The 15,863-nt window shown below is 39.7% G+C and overlaps 1 protein-coding gene across 2 annotated transcripts in view; it reads left to right on the forward strand.

Moving 5' to 3' along the window:
* Nucleotides 1–15,863, forward strand: part of DERA (deoxyribose-phosphate aldolase) — a 145,583-nt gene that overhangs the window by 42,667 nt on the left and 87,053 nt on the right. For both annotated transcript variants that reach the window (XR_007717835.1, XM_050749484.1), the window contains exon 5: nt 1,951–2,085. Coding sequence is in view for 1 of the 2 variants with exons in the window: in XM_050749484.1 (XP_050605441.1) it covers nt 1,951–2,085 (135 nt within the window). In the remaining variant the exon portion in view is untranslated. The remainder of the gene's footprint in view (nt 1–1,950; nt 2,086–15,863) is intronic.

Here is a 15,863-nt window from a genome sequence, read left to right on the forward strand (position 1 = left end):
GTGAAGGCACAAAGCATGTTCAGGGGACTGGAGAAGGTTTGCAATTATTGGCTTCAAAGGCAGGGTTCCGAAGACAGGGCAAAGGGGGAGATACAGGAGTTGAAGCTGGAGAGGGAGATCAGGACAGAATTTCAGAGGGGATCCATGCCATGTGGTGGCATTTGGCCTGAATTCTGATGATAGGGAAGACATTGAAAGGTTAGAGGAGTGACATGATCAGCTTCATGACATAGTAAGTTACCTGATCGTACTGGATAAATTAGAAAAGAGTGAAATGGGGTTAGGGGAGACTTGTCACAGTCCACGTGGGAGCTGATAAGAGCCACACAAAACCTAGAAGATAAAGGAGAGAGTGCATTCAGGAGTCACTGACTTCAGATAGACACAGTAGGACTTCATATGACAGAAAAGTCTTTAAAGCATTAGTTTGGTAAATATATATCTGTGTGTATATGGATGGATGAACAGACAGATATAAAATTAGATTCTAGTTTTAAGAGATGTTTGAGGAATATCCTGATGCTTTAAAAAGGGAGTCTAGGCCAGGCGTGGTGGCTCACATCTGTAATTCCAGCACTTTGGAAGGCCCAGGCAAGAGGATTGATTAAAGCCGAAAGTTTGAGACCAGCGTGGGCAACAAAGGTATCTAGAAAAAAATAAAATAAGTAAACATTTAAAAGGAGTTTATAGCTTATTAGGAATATATTAAAACAAACATGGTGCACAGTATTTATATAGAATTGGTTTATGAGGATTCCCAAAGTATTTGGCAGCTACACCTGTGTAGACCTTAATTTTTCATCAGCCTCAGTCAGTACAGTTTTTGCTTTAAACAACAGAGAAACATGCTTTCCTCTAAGGTAGCAGACCTAAGGAATTGTTTTTAATTTTTATTTTTTGAGACAGAGGCTTGCTGTGTCACCCAGGCTGGAGTGCAGTGGCACGATCTCGGCTCACTGCAACCTCTGCCTCCTGAGTTCAAGCAGTTCACCTGCCTCAGCCTCCCGAGTAGCTGGGGCTACGGGCATGCACCACCACACCAGGCTAATTTTTATACTTTTAGTAGAGATGGGATTTCACCATGTTGGCCAGGCTAGTCTCAACCTCCTCACCTCGGGTGATCCGCTTGCCTTAACATCCCAAAATGTTGGGATTACAGGCAAGAGCCACCATGCCCAGCCCCAAGGAATTTAATGTCAAGGAAACATGACAGGTTGTATTTAGAAACAGGGATGGAGAGTTAATGATGTGCGTGTAAAAGATGTTACTATTTTTCAAGAGTGTAGTTGTCTTTTGTGTTTTCATTTTCCTCTTATTTACACTTGGCTCTACCCTGCCCCTCCCCCAATTTTGTGGACTAATTAGGTACGTTTTCCTCCTGCATTCTCTTTTCTTTATGCTCATCTGCCAGGCTGGTTGTTTTTAACATAGGCAATGGGAGGAACACATATGACAGTTTGTTTACCACAGCTAAAGAGGTTCATGAGAAAGTTAATCAAGATAAATCAAGGGTAAAAGAGTAAAAATCAAAATAGCTAACTTGATCAAGATTTGGATCCAAAACTAGTGTGCTAGGTAACTAGTGTTCATTAAGACAGGGCTACAACTACTATTTTATGGCTATCACTGTGAAGATAACATTTTTGCTGGTTACTTAATCCACCTTCATGAGCATCTCTGCAGCATCTTAATTTCAGGTCTTCCAGAAGATGATAACATTTGTCCTAACACTAATATGAGAGAACATTCTATTTCTTCACACTTATGCATAATATAAGTGATGTTCTTAAGTGTCATTAATGCATTGGTCTTTAAATGCTGATGTTTTGGGGTTTGGAATTCTTTGATGAATTACTGACCAATTGAAATTTGGTTTTCCCCTCCCCCACTTCCTTACTTTCCTTCTTCCCTCCTTCCCTCTTTCTTCCTTTCCTTTCTTATCTCTATTAGTGGCCACTGGATTTCCAGCTGGACAGACTCATTTGAAGACACGATTAGAAGAGATCAGATTGGCTGTGGAAGATGGAGCTACAGAAATCGACGTGGTAATTAACAGAAGCCTGGTGCTGACAGGCCAGTGGGAAGGTAGGTGCATGCTCTTACCTAAGAGAGTGTCACCATTCTTCCCTGGTGAATCAGATGATGAGATACGATGTAGTATGTTTTAGAGGTCACTGTTCTAGATGACAAGTTAGTAGATCAAAGGGTGAATTTAGGAGAAAGCATGACTAAGATTACTCATCCTTGTGCCCCTCATAAATCTAGGCAGTTGCCTACCTGCATGAACTTCTCAGATCCTTTTGAGTGCTTAGGTGAATAGTTGCTTCCATGCAATAGATTCATAACTTTTAAAACAATTTTACCAACATGCTTTTTCTTTAGAAGGGAAAAGCTACTACTATTCTGTACTGTTTTGTTACTCAATATGTACTTCACTCTAGGCAAGTCTTTTATGCAGTTTATTGGAATGTATTGGAGGAAACTTCCCTTTTTTATGTTAATTTTTACAGTCTTTGAAGATATGGGATTATTTAGTTGACTAAGTTTATTTTTACTTCTTGCTTTCTTATACATAGCTCTGATGACTATCATGAGATTAATGATTCACCGTCACATCAGAATACAATAAGACATTGCCCTTTCCAGCAACAAGCTTTTGTTTTTTTAAGTAGATATTAAAGAATCAAATAGATTTTACCTCTGTCTTAAATACATTTTGTATACTAAAGATGAGGTCATTGGTAGCTAGAAAAGTAAAATTCTCTCTTTCAAAAAAGTCATTATAATAAATAGTTTAACCAAATTTTTATTTTTCTTTTTTGAGACGGAGTCTTCCTCTGTTGCCCAGGCTGGAGTGCAGTGGCGCAATCTCGGCTCACTGCAAGCTCTGACTCCCTGGTTAACCCCATTCTCCTGCCTCAGTCTCCTGAGTAGCTGGGACTACAGGCGCCCGCCACCACGCCTGGCTCATTTATTGTATTTTTAATAGAGACGGGGTTTCACCGTGTTAGTCAGGATAGTCTCAATCTCCTGACCTCGTGATCTGCCCTCCTCGGCCTCCCAAAGTGCTGGGATTACAGGCGTGAGCCACCGCGCCCAGCCTAACCAGAAATTTTTAATGGTATCACAAGTGAAAGCTAGGATAATATATTGTCTCTTTATATGTGTGTATATCAAAAGGCATATTTTATACTAATTATGGAGACTATACCTACTCACTGTTTAAAAACAAAAATCCCCACTAGTCATAAAGGAAGTGGATATTCCTTGTAATCTCACTCCCTTGAAATAACCCTTGGTAACACTGCAGGGTGTAACTTTCCACACTTCTCTACATAGCATGCTATCCCCACACTCTTTTAAAGTTTAAATAAGAGAGAGGATCTTATCTCTTATTTAACCTGCTTATTGGACTTGCCTATATCTCATGGGTATTTTCCTGTGACTCTTTCTATTCATTTATCTCTGTAAAGCCTTTGTTTGTCTATTTGTGAAGCCTAATTCCATTGATTGTCAATTATGAATTGCTTTTGGTTATGAAGTAGCAAACGTTCAGTCAGTGGTTTAAACCCTCAGTATTTACTTTCTTATATAAAGTCCAGGGGTAGGTATTTCAGGGGTGTGTGGCAGCTCCACAGAGTTCTTGGAGACCCGGTCTACGTTTATATTCCAGTTCCAAAGCACGTGGCTTCTGCTCTTAATATCAAGAGCACTTCATTGTCTGAGATGGCTTCTGAAGCTCCAGCCCCTTACACTCATTTTTTAGATCACAGGAAAGAAAGGCTTTTCACATCAAGTCTCACACAACACCTTTGCTTATTACACCTTTGCCCGTTGGCCTGAGCTGAGTGACGTGGCCATTTTTGGCTTCAAGTAAGCTGGAAAATAGAGTTTTTAGCTTGGAATATTAGCTACTTTCCTGTACATTCCCATTTCCATTACCTTCACCCCTCCGCTCCCCAAGTTCCCCATTAATACTCATCAACATTTATAATTCTTGCCAGGTTTAAATTCTTGACAGTTCACAAATATCTTTTTGTATTTTGTGTTCCTTTTTTATGATTGTTCATGTGTGTGTTTTAGCCAATTACAGTCATTCTTATAAGGCATATTTTAAATAGATGTCTCTGTTCCTATATATTAATTTTGCTTATCTGCTTTTAGTTCACTAAGATTTAAGGCTAGAGTAAAATGAAAAAGTGAGTAAGCACAGTATTTAAAACAAATCTGGCAATAAAGTTTATGTGATTTAGTTGTATATAAACCTATGTGTCCTTTATATCTTAAGCAATTGTAGGTATAGAAATAGAGTTTATAACTTACACCTTTTATTAAGCAGTTGTGGACATAGAAATATGGTTTATATTATGCTACTAATTGGAAAATAAAATACAATAGGAGATGGGTTTTGATGCAATTGACTGCCTCTTAATGAACTAGGAATGGTTGTTTTTAAGAACTGATAATTTCCCAATAACAGGCATTTATGCAAAATATAATGACACATCTTTGTCCTGGACCATACTTTTATATTAACTCTTTTTCTGGTGTTAATAACCTCTTGACCCAAACAAATTGAAAAGGAACATTAATACTAGAAATTTAATTCTAAATAGAAACCTGAAATGACTTAGGACTTTTCACTGCAATATTTTGTCTTAATTTTGATTCTCAATTTAATTGCATATTGTATTTTTCTGTGTCATGTTTTAATATTAGCTGTTTATTAAAATATGAACGTAAACGAATGTCTTGGAATTTGTGGATGGAAATGTCTATCAAGCAATTGCATTTTTAAATCTAGGGCCCTCTCCCTTGTGCAGTGAGGTTTGTGGGATACTTGGTATAGCACAATAGAAAGAACCTCATTTAATTTCATTTTTTAAGTTCTGGGGGACATGTGCCGAATGTGCAGATTTGTCGCATAGGTAAACGTGTGCCATGGTGGTTTGCTCCACCTATCAACCCATCACCTAGGTAGGTATTAAGTGCCGCATGCATTAGCTATTTTCCCTAATGCACTACCTGCCTCCATCCTCCCCCGACAGGCCCCACTGTGTGTTGTTCCCCTCCCTGGGTCCATGTGTTCTCATTAAGAACCTCATTTTTTAAACCTGGCCCTTTAGAGTGGTCTTAACCATTTCTCATGGACATGAGAGTCCACAGTTTAGGGTATGAACTAGTGGAGACTGGAGTTTGGGGGTGAGGGAGGTCTCATATTCCTCTCTGGGTTCTCCTTAGTGACCATTTAAAATGTCCACTTTCCTGAAATTTCTTACTTTTCTACCCTCTTTGAAGTTCCTTCACTGTTAGCATGTAAACTACCTGCTACTTCTCAGAGAAAATAAAACCATCAGACAGGAGCTCCCTCCAGGTCCTTGTATCAGGGCTGCTTTTCTTTGCTTCTTCCTTTGCTCCTTCCTCATAAATTCAGTCCCTCCACTGTGCTGTGGCTCTCATCTCCCCCTGCATTTTCAGAAGCCCTGCTCTATCCGTTGGGCATTCTTTCTCTTGTGTCATCAGCCTCTCTCTGCCAGTTCATTGCCATTAAGCATTTAGACATACTCAAGCTTTTCTTAGCCATTTACGAAAGAACCCACGTGCCGGCTTTCCCTTACCTTCATCCCCAGCAACGTCCTCCTTTCTTCTCTTCCCTTCATGACTAAAATTCTGAAAAGAAGACCCGGTGCGGTGGCTCACACCTGCAATCCCAGCACTTTGGGAGGCTGAAACGGGCACTTTGGGAGGCCTCATCCCCTTTGGCTCTGCGCCGCCCAAAGTTCTGTTTCTGCAGCGACACTCGGGGGCAAGGCGGCTTCCTCACTTGAGGTCGGGAGTTCGAAACCAGCCTGGCCAACATGGCAAAACCCTGTCTCTACTAAAAATACAAAAATTCGTTGGGTATGGTGGCAATACCTGTAATCCCAGCTACTCTGGAGGTTGAGGTGAGCGAATTGCTTGAACCTGGGAGGCAGAAGTTGCAGTGAGCCGAGATTGTGCCAATGCACTGCAGCCTGAGGGACAGAGTGAGATTCTGTCTAAAAAAAAATTTGTTTTGAAAAGAGTTTATTTGTTTGTCTTGAGAAGTTCAAACTAATATACTAATGACCTCTCATCTCATTTTGTCCAGGTCATACTCGTAGTTGTTTATTTAGCATTACCATGCAACATATGACACAGCAGACTGTTCCTTCCTTCTGGTAACACTTCCTTGTCGTGGCTTTGGTGACTACATTCCTGAGGTCTTCTTTTCTGTTTCTGATTACCCCTGCGTCTCATTTGCAAGCTCCTCCACCTCCTCTGTAATCTCAGATTCTGAGAACCATGGACACTGAACTGTGGTTCTCAGAGTCTGTCCCAGTGCGACTTTTCTGCAACCTTGGTGTACTTTCCTTTGGAAACGTCATGTCCTTGCTGATTTAAGTTACATTCCTTATGGCAAAGACAACCAAACCTCCTGAGCACCAGGACCACCTGGACCCAGGGCCACCTACTCCAGAACCCGTATTCCGTTGTATCACTATACCATGTTGCATTTCACCCATCATTTACATATAAGTAGACATTCAAAATCACTGAACCTTGATGAAATCAGAGAAATCTAGCTATTTTAGAAATAAATCTATTAGGCCAGGCACAATGGCTTATCCCTGTAATCCTAGCACTCTGGGAGGCTGAGGCAGGCAGATCACTTGAGCCCAGGAGTTCAAGACCAATCTGGACAAATGGCAAAACCCCATCTCTGAAAAAAAAAAAAAAATTGCAAAAATTAGCCTGGCGTGGTGGTATGTGCCTGTAGTCCCAGCTACTCAGGGTTGGGGCTGAGGTGGGAGGATTCCTTGAGCCTGGGAGGCAGAGGTTTCAGTGAGCCATGATTATGCCACTGCACTCATAAACCACTGTGTGTAGCCTAATAGATTTATTTCTAAAATAGATTGAGCAAGAGAGTGAGACCCTGTCTCAAAAAAAAAAAAAAAGAAAGAAAACTATTAAAAAATATTTTCATTTCCCTGACTTTCTTAACAATTTTTATTAAATACAATTCAATTTTTTATTGATTGTTCCAAACTGTTTTGTTACTGATTATATTATCCCAGAATACAGTGATGCTTTCAGGGGCCAGTGAAATCTCTGAGATGATTGGCCTCATAGCTCACAGTCCAGACTCTTTTTTGATTTATGTATCTTCTTATTTGTTACTGTTTTTTTGCCTGCTCCTTAGTAGTTAAGCTTTTTACTGTTAGGTCATGTTGAGCTCGTGATGGCACACTGTCCTTCCCTGACAGTCCTTCTGTCACTCCTGTCCAGCTGGACATGGAAATGTGGACAGCTGCATTTCTCACTTATCACCATAGTTTTAAACAAATAGGGTGTGGCATGTATTGTTGATTCTCAAAATTATAATACCTCACAAACATTTTCAAATGATTTGCCCCAGCTGCTTTCCTGACAGGATCTAGCATATCCGCCTGGGCATTTGTGATGAAAGAATTGAGGTGTGTATGTGAGGGAGGAATAGGCTCCTAAATGGGGAAAATCTCTCCAGGTGATTTTGTTCCCCTTCCCCACCAGTCCCAGGTCCTTATTAAGAAGTATTAACTCAGGACTCTTTCTTCTTCTTCTTCTTCTTTTTTTTTTTTTTTGACATAATTCCAGTTCTTAGTTGCATATACTTTAGGTGCCAGATAATGGAAGCATTGTTGAATTTACATACAGCAATGTATGTAAATTCATACATTGAATACATTCATATATTGTATGTTTTATTTTATTACTAGTACTAATTTAATTTTTATACAATTATTTGTATTTATCTTTATATACAATTAATAAATTATCAATAAATATTTAACAATAAATTATTAAATAATCAATAAATATATTTATATATAAATATATAATATATATAAAAATATATAAATATATTTATATACAATTAATTGTATTTCCTATATGTTTCTATGCCTTTAGCCTGGATCTGTAGTTAGCTGTAAACAGGAGAGTTTGATGAATAAAGTGTTATCCCAGTGAATTTAGCTAAGAAATGCATCTGCTTTCTGTGCTCTTGAGAAAAGAAGGCTTTCCTCTCCCTGGGATGGCTGTGCTCTCTGAAAAAGATAGCATCCAAATGGGGGCATCACCCAGCCAGCCAGCCAGGCCATCCAGTCATTGCTGATGTCACAGTCAGATCCAGAACAAATGCACTGTGGGAGGACAGTACTGGGAAAGCAGGAATAGTTGAAAGTTGCATCTTTGCATTTAGACAGATCTTGGTTGGAATCTTGGCTCTATTGTTTACTCTTGGACAGGTTCTTCTCTGTGTTTTCTGTTCCTTCTATGTAAAATGGAGATAATGACATCTACTTCACAGGGTTACAATAGGGAAGAAATTAGATAATGTATGTAAAATGATCATCCTGTTGCTTGACCTAGATGAAGCCCTCCTTGCTAGCTGCAATGTTGCCTTCTCCTTCTCCTTCCTCCTGCCCCTGTTGATGGTCTGTTATCAAGGGAAGTGACACATAGCACATGTGTTAAGTGAATAAAGTGGAACTCTAAAGACTTGGGTTTTAGTCTTTATGATTTTGATAATTTATACCTAGACCTTGGGTAAACACTTCACTTCTCTCTGCTTCCATGTAAATGTTACAAATGAGGGGATAGGACATAATGATTTCTACAACCCTTTAGAACTATAATGATCTTTGATTTTATATTTAGTGTTTTCATTTTCAGTGAATATTATTCCCACGATTTGTACATGTAATACAATATTTCTTAATGGTGGTGGTGAAGTTGACATATAAACAGTTCTTTGAAGAAAGCATTCACCAGAAGTGGTTCATCATCTCATAAATCTTATTGAGCAGGTTTTAAAAATTGATTAATTTCCGTGCTCTGTAAATATACAGAGGTGTTCATTTTACTTTTTAAATGACTTTTTCTGTTGCATCTGTTTACCTAACATATTTACCAGTGACAGGGAAATGCTGTCAGATTGCACCTTGTTCAGGAATCTAGCTCCATGAGCTGAGGACCTGGAGCTGGCTTTACTAGCTTTGGGAGACTGATTCCATACTGGAGCACCAGCAGATGTCATTCCAAAGGTGGCTAGGATTGTCTGATATTCTGCAGCATCTCATGTTCAGTGAGCAATTGGAAGTACCTTTTGTCTCCTGTATCCAGAGCCTCATGTACTTTTCATCTCCTTCAATTGTTTACCCCTGAATTGCTATCTTAAATCTGGCCTGTGAAGTACATACCTCATGGCTATCAAACATTTTAGGATAAGAAAATGAAATATCGGCACCAAAGTCACATTATTTTTCATTTTCTTATATGAAGAGAATCCTAAAGACCTTGAATCTGTGCAGTAATCTATTTTTCTTATTTGCTGATTTTTACACAAGAAGGATGGTAGAAAGAACATCTCATATAAATTGGTATATTTCTTTTATAGAGTGTTAATCATATTTTATTAGAAAAGTAGTTTCTAAATCTATAGACACTTTTTGGGGAGGAATTACATAATCTATAATTTGTGGTTTCTCTGTTTTAGGAGTTGTATATAACAGAAATTCTGGAAATACTTATGACAACTGTATACTTTTATGGGTTTTATTTTTATGCTACAATTCTTCAAAACTTTAGATACTATTGATAAAAATGTGCATCTTATCTCTTGTAGGTTATTATTATATCTGGTGTGTTAGCTTTTCTCTGCCTTAGTCTCACAAGATTAATTAGTTGCCTTGGTGAATGAAACTGTTCTTGAACATTTTGTGACTTCTTTAGTTTAAAAGGTGGCTGTACAATTTTATATTAAGTGTTTTACTGTACATATAATTATCTTAAGAGTTATTTTCAGGCCATTCTTGTGCAGTGTTGAACATCTTTCTGATACTCAAAAAATAATTGCTTAGATATGTTCGTTAACAATTATTTTTTAAGTGCCTTTGAATAGCAGGAAATATAAAAGGAAATATACTTTTTGACTTTTAGATAGGAAACAGTCTTTAAACACTTGGATTCTTACTTAAATCATAATTTTAAACATATAAGTTTTAGTAACAGAGTTTTTGTTGTCTGGAGCAGTGCTTTTCCAGAATACTTAGCAGATTGCCAGCTGCTTCAAAATTGAGAAGATACTTTCCTTTCAGGTGGACTCTAGAGAGAAGAAAGTTAATTTTATTTATTTATTTATAAGTGTTTTTAGCTTTTTGAGAGTTTTAATATTTTCATGTCCTTTTTAAAAATATACCATTCTATTTTTTAAAATAGTGTTAAGAATGATCTCATTAAAAAAACTGAAAAAAAAAACCAAACAGGTGCACCCACATTTCCAACTCCATCTCCCCTTTCAGATTGTTCAAGATGTATACATGTTGATTGTTTATCTGTAGACCTAGTTCTTTCCATGTTGTTATCAGAGGTTGACACCAAATTACCAAGTAGATATTTTTCCTTTGATTTAAATTTAGATTCCATTCCAGCAAAGCAACACGAAAAAACCTAATGTCTAGTTTTAGCTTCTGGTGATTAGGTTCTCCAGGTAAGAAGTGAAAATGGAGACTAAATGGTGTTACCATCTTTATTCAGAAAGTCATTATTTTCAGCAAAATGGGACCAAGGCAAAAAAATCCAGGTTGCAAGACTTGGAAAAACGAGTGTCCACCCCATGGGACATTTACAGATTGATCACTATGACAGCAGCTCTTTCTAGAGGTAATACTGTTGTCATTAGGTTGTGATAATTCTCCAGAGACCCCAAGAGCCCCATATTGAGAACATCTGGAAATTGTTCAGATGACACAAATTTTTGTTTTCTGTTGTTAAGGCTTCCATGGTGCCTTTCTGTGGCATCTGCCATTGGTTTTCTTTTCTTTTTTTTTTTTTTCAAAGCTCCTTTCAAATCAGGAAATTAAAATACAAGATTATTTTCCTCACCTATGCTCCTAGGCTCTTGTCTTGATACCCAGTGTTATGAAATCTATCAGGTAAACTGCTGGCCAACTGGGATGTCTGCTGAAATTTCTGGAGGTGGAATAGCAAACGAGTTCATCCAGCAAAGAGAGCATCTGAAGGTCCATGAGTCTTGTCAAGAAAACACAAAGTCCCACACATAAGACAGGGATGGGGAGTTTTTCGTCACTGAAGAGGCCATCTTTAGATGTCAACTCTTTTTTTTTCTTGAGATGGAGTTTTGTTCTTGTTGCCCAGGCAGGAGTGCAATGGCATGATCTCGGCTCACTGCAGTCTCCGCCTCCCAGGTTCTAGAGATTCTCCTTCCTCAGCCTCCAGGGTAGCTGGAATTACAAGTGTCCACCACCATGCCCGGCTAATTTTTTGTTTTTTTTAATAGAGATGGCGTTTCTCCATGTTGGCCAGGCTGGTCTCGAACTCCTGACCTCAGGTGATCTACCCGCCTCGGCCTCCCAGAGTGCTGGGATTATAGGCGTGAGCCACTGTACCGGGCCAGATCTCAACTCTTAAAGAAAATTCAGGAACCACTGCTAAAATGAACAAGGCCAGCAGATTTCGGAGTACAGTCAGTCTTCAGTGAGGGCAGATGTTTCCTAATTAAATTCCTGAATTTCTTTTTGGCTTCTGTCCTTTCTTCATTATCAAAGTACCAAACAGTATAGCACATCTGGTCTCATAGGAAGACAGCACCTCGTGTGGGTTCCTGCAGTCTAACCAGAACAGGAGTTTTTCACAAATGGCCTCCACATCTGCCATGAGCGATTTCTCCTCTGGAAATAGCCATAGGATCCTACCGTGTAGCCTGGTATCCCAATTCTTGTTCAGACAGTGGATGTAGGCGATGCAGCAGCCATTGTTGTTGGGGTTGTCCGCATGATGAATGTAACCTATTCCATTTTTAAGATAGCAAGCCACCATTGCCTTGGACCTCTCCTTCACATAGTATTTTCCCAGTGGCTCCTGCACTAGAGGACCAGCCTGTCAATGAGGGACAGGAGGAAGCTAATGGCCTTGCAGCCCTTCTTGTTGCTCCCAGTCTACATGAGCTGGTCACCCACAGTTCACCTTTTGGAGACGCTGCACACAGCCCAGCCAGCTGGCTGTCCCGCAGGGCCCCCTTGCAATGCAGCTGCTTAATGTGCTCCTGGATGCAGTTGCCCACCACCTCCTTGCCCAGGAAGATTTGCAGGTTGCAGGAACTGACCTCCTGCAGACAGGGCATGATGTGTACTCTAGGGAAAATTTATCCAATTCCTGCCTCGTGATGTGTCCCGGGGCATTTCACGCACAGGGCAGAAGTCGGGGACCCCTAGCGTGCACCCAGAGAGGGAACGATGTATGCAATGTGAAGCCAAGGCGTGGGGAGCGGGGCCATGGTCCCGAGCCACTGCAGTCAGTACCAGGGACAGGGGAAAGTTGCTCACAACTCTCAGGAGAAGGGATCTGTGTTCAGGGACCAGTGGGAGAGTGGTGCAGGACTCCACGATCTAGTGCTGGACTTGCAAGTTCATCTTAAATAGAGAAAAGTAAAATGCTATAGATGCAAATTCTGCTGGTGTGCGGGGACAGCATTGCAGAAGGTAGGGCAGGTTGTCAATCTGATTGGATGCTGTTTCAAACATGCAGTCTGACCCCTTTGCCTCCTCTCCAGCCCTTGGATCCACACTGATGCACACAGGCCTTTCTGAGTGTGGCCGAGTGCTCTGAGTTCTGTCAGTGAGTACTCCACTGACACAGCCTCACTTGTTTTTCAGCTGGGAACGACAGGCAGAGGTCAGGTTATGACTTCTACTTCTCAGTGTGGCAGTAGTAGGAGGGATGTGGGGAGACAAACAGGAGACAACTCTTCTGCTAGTTGTGCCACTATATTGATTAAGCATCTGCAGTGTAATATATCCTGGGTTTCTAGCACGCCCACTTTCACTACCCCTGAAAACCTCATTATAAGTGAAAACATTTATTAATAGGTTTTTAATGGGACATCACTATGCCAGCCACTTCTCTGGTGTATGTGTTTTGTTAAATTTTGCATTATTCTGACCACTTTGCAGTTGTGGTATTGGAATTCCATTTTCATTTGTCAGGCACCTTTGATAATAGCCTACCAAATTATTATTTTTCTAGTACATGGCAAGAATTGCTTTTTTTTTTAAATAGAGAATTTCCAGTTTTCATAAGGTTTGAAGTTTTAACAACAGACATATATTACATGTGGATATGTAAGCAGAAAAAATAGTAAAGGCTCTGGAGAATAAGGTTGTGATGGTTGCAGATATTTAACTGTGAGGACATTTACTGAAGTCTTACTTGTAATAGCAAAAAATCTGGAACCTTAAGTATCCAATAGGAAAATGATTGAATAAATTTTTTATGTCCATGTGATGGAATATTGTGCAGCCATTAATAATAGCTCCATAGACCTGTATTTATTAACATAGAAATATGTCAGGGATATATTGAAGGAAAAAAGCATGTTACAGAATAATATGTACCATATATAATCACTTCTTTTTAAAGTCATAGAAGTCATAGAGTGATTGATAGTCTAAAAAGCCCTCCTGTAAGAAAAATATCTGGATGCTAAATTACAACAAACATATCAAATTATTTTTTAACTTTTATTTTTGAATGATTTTAAACTTACAAAAAAGTTGTAAAATTGGTATACAAGACTACAGTTTTATCACTGAGATTCCCCAGTTATAAAGTGCTACCCCATTTACTTTTTTTGACTTATTTCCTCCGTGATGTGTGTACATACATATATAAATGATGTATTACATACATATTTTTCTGAACCATTAGGGAATAAGTTGCAGACCTGTTCACCTGTTACCCTTTTTTTTTTTTTTTTTGAGATGGAGTCTGGCTCTGTCACCCAGGCTGGAGTGCAGTGGCGCGATCTCGGCTCACTGCAAGCTCCACCTCCCGGGTTTACGCCATTCTCCTGTCTCAGCCTCCCGAGTAGCTGGGACTACAGGCGCCCGCCACCTCGCCCGGCTAGTTTTTTGTATTTTTTAGTAGAGACGGGGTTTCACCGTGTTAGCCAGGATGGTCTCGATCTCCTGACCTCGTGATCCGCCCGTCTCGGCCTCCCAAAGTGCTGGGATTACAGGCTTGAGCCAACGCGCCCGGCCCACCTGTTACCCTTAAATACTTCAGTGTGTGTTTCCTGAAAACAAGGACAAGGACACTCTTGTACCAAGCCACAGTAGTGCATCAAAATCAGGAAATTAACATTGATAACCATATGGCCATTAAATCTACAGAGTATTCAGATTTTGCAGATTGTCCCAATAGTGTTGTTTATTAGGTCTAGGATCAGTTGTTTCATATTTCTTTAATATTCTTTAACCTAAGAATACTAAGAACAGTCCTCAGTCTTTCCTTGTCTTCGACAATTACGGGCCTGTTATTTTTGTAAAATATACCTCAGTTTGGGTTTGTTTGATATTTTCTCACAATTAGATTCAGGTTATACATTTTTGGCAGGCGTACCATGGAACTTTTGCTCTGTTCTTCTCAGTGCATTATTTCAGGAGTCACAGGATGTTAATTTGTACTATTATTGATGATGTTCCTTTTTTTACTTGGCAAAGATGGTTTCTGCCAAGTTTCTCCATTGTAAAATTAATAAGTATTTTGCATTTTAATAAGTAATTAATACAGATTATAATGGAGATATTTTGAGACTATGTTAATATCCTTTTCCTCATCTAACTTTTATTCACTCTTTTAGCATCCATTGATGATTTTTCAGCTATTACTTTGATTTTCTAATTCTGTCATTTCTTCTATACTTATGAGTTGGCATTACCAAATCTGGGCATGATGTGGAACCCTAGAAAGCCAGATGTGGTATTGACATCCCTCCCTCCCTTCTTCCCTCTGTCCTTACTGGTCTCTCTTCTTCCCTCCCTTCCTTCCTGTCTCTCCTCACTGGTCTCTCTCCTTCCCTCCCTTCCTTCCTGTTTGTAAGAACTCATTGATTCTTATTTTACTCAATTGGTTATAATCCTTTACCATCATTATTTATTTTAATACTCAGATAGTCCCAGATTTGGCCAGTGGGAGTGTAACTGCTCACTGGGTTCACCTTGCCTGCTGCCTACAGAGAGCCAGTTTCTCAAGACAGGGAATTACAGTAGAGAAAGAGTAATTCATGCTGAGCCAGCTGTATGGCAGACCAGAATTTTATTCTTACTCAAGTCAGTCTCCCCGAGCATTTGGGGATCAGCTTTTAAGGACAACTTGGTGGGTTGTCAGTGATCTAGGAATGCTAATTGGTTGGGTAGGAGATGGAATCCTAGGGAATTGAACCTGTCCTCTTGTGCTCAGTTAGTTTCTGGGTAGGGGCCACAAGGTTGAATGAGCCAGTTTATCAATTTGGATGGTGCCAGCTGATCCATCAAGTGCAGGGCCTGCAAAATATCTCCAGCACTGATCTTAGGAGCAGTTTAGGGAGGGTTGGAATCTTGCAGCCCCCAGCTGCACGACTCTTAAGCCATAATTTCTAATCTTGTTAGTTCTACAAAGGCAGTCTAGTCCCCAGGCAGGAAGGAGGTTTGTTTTGGGAAAGCGCTGTTATTATCTTGTTTTAAACCATGAACTATCAACTAAGTTCCTCCCAAAGTTAGTTCAGCCTGTGCCCAGGAAGGACCAAGGACAGCTTAAAGGTGAGAAACAAGATGGAGTCAGTCAGGTTAGATCTCTTTTACTGTCTCAGTCATAATTTTGCAAAGACGGTTTCAGGAGCTGCTTCAAACTGGCTCCTCTATCCTTTTTATGTTCCCATCATTCTTTAGAAACTTCCTTGCTTTCTTGTAATAGATGTTTCAGGTGTATCTTTGACTTTGTCTGCTCCAGCTTTGGAATCAGTC

This window comes from Macaca thibetana, chromosome 11 (genome assembly GCF_024542745.1).
Source record: "Macaca thibetana thibetana isolate TM-01 chromosome 11, ASM2454274v1, whole genome shotgun sequence".
Lineage (NCBI taxonomy): Eukaryota > Metazoa > Chordata > Mammalia > Primates > Cercopithecidae > Macaca > Macaca thibetana.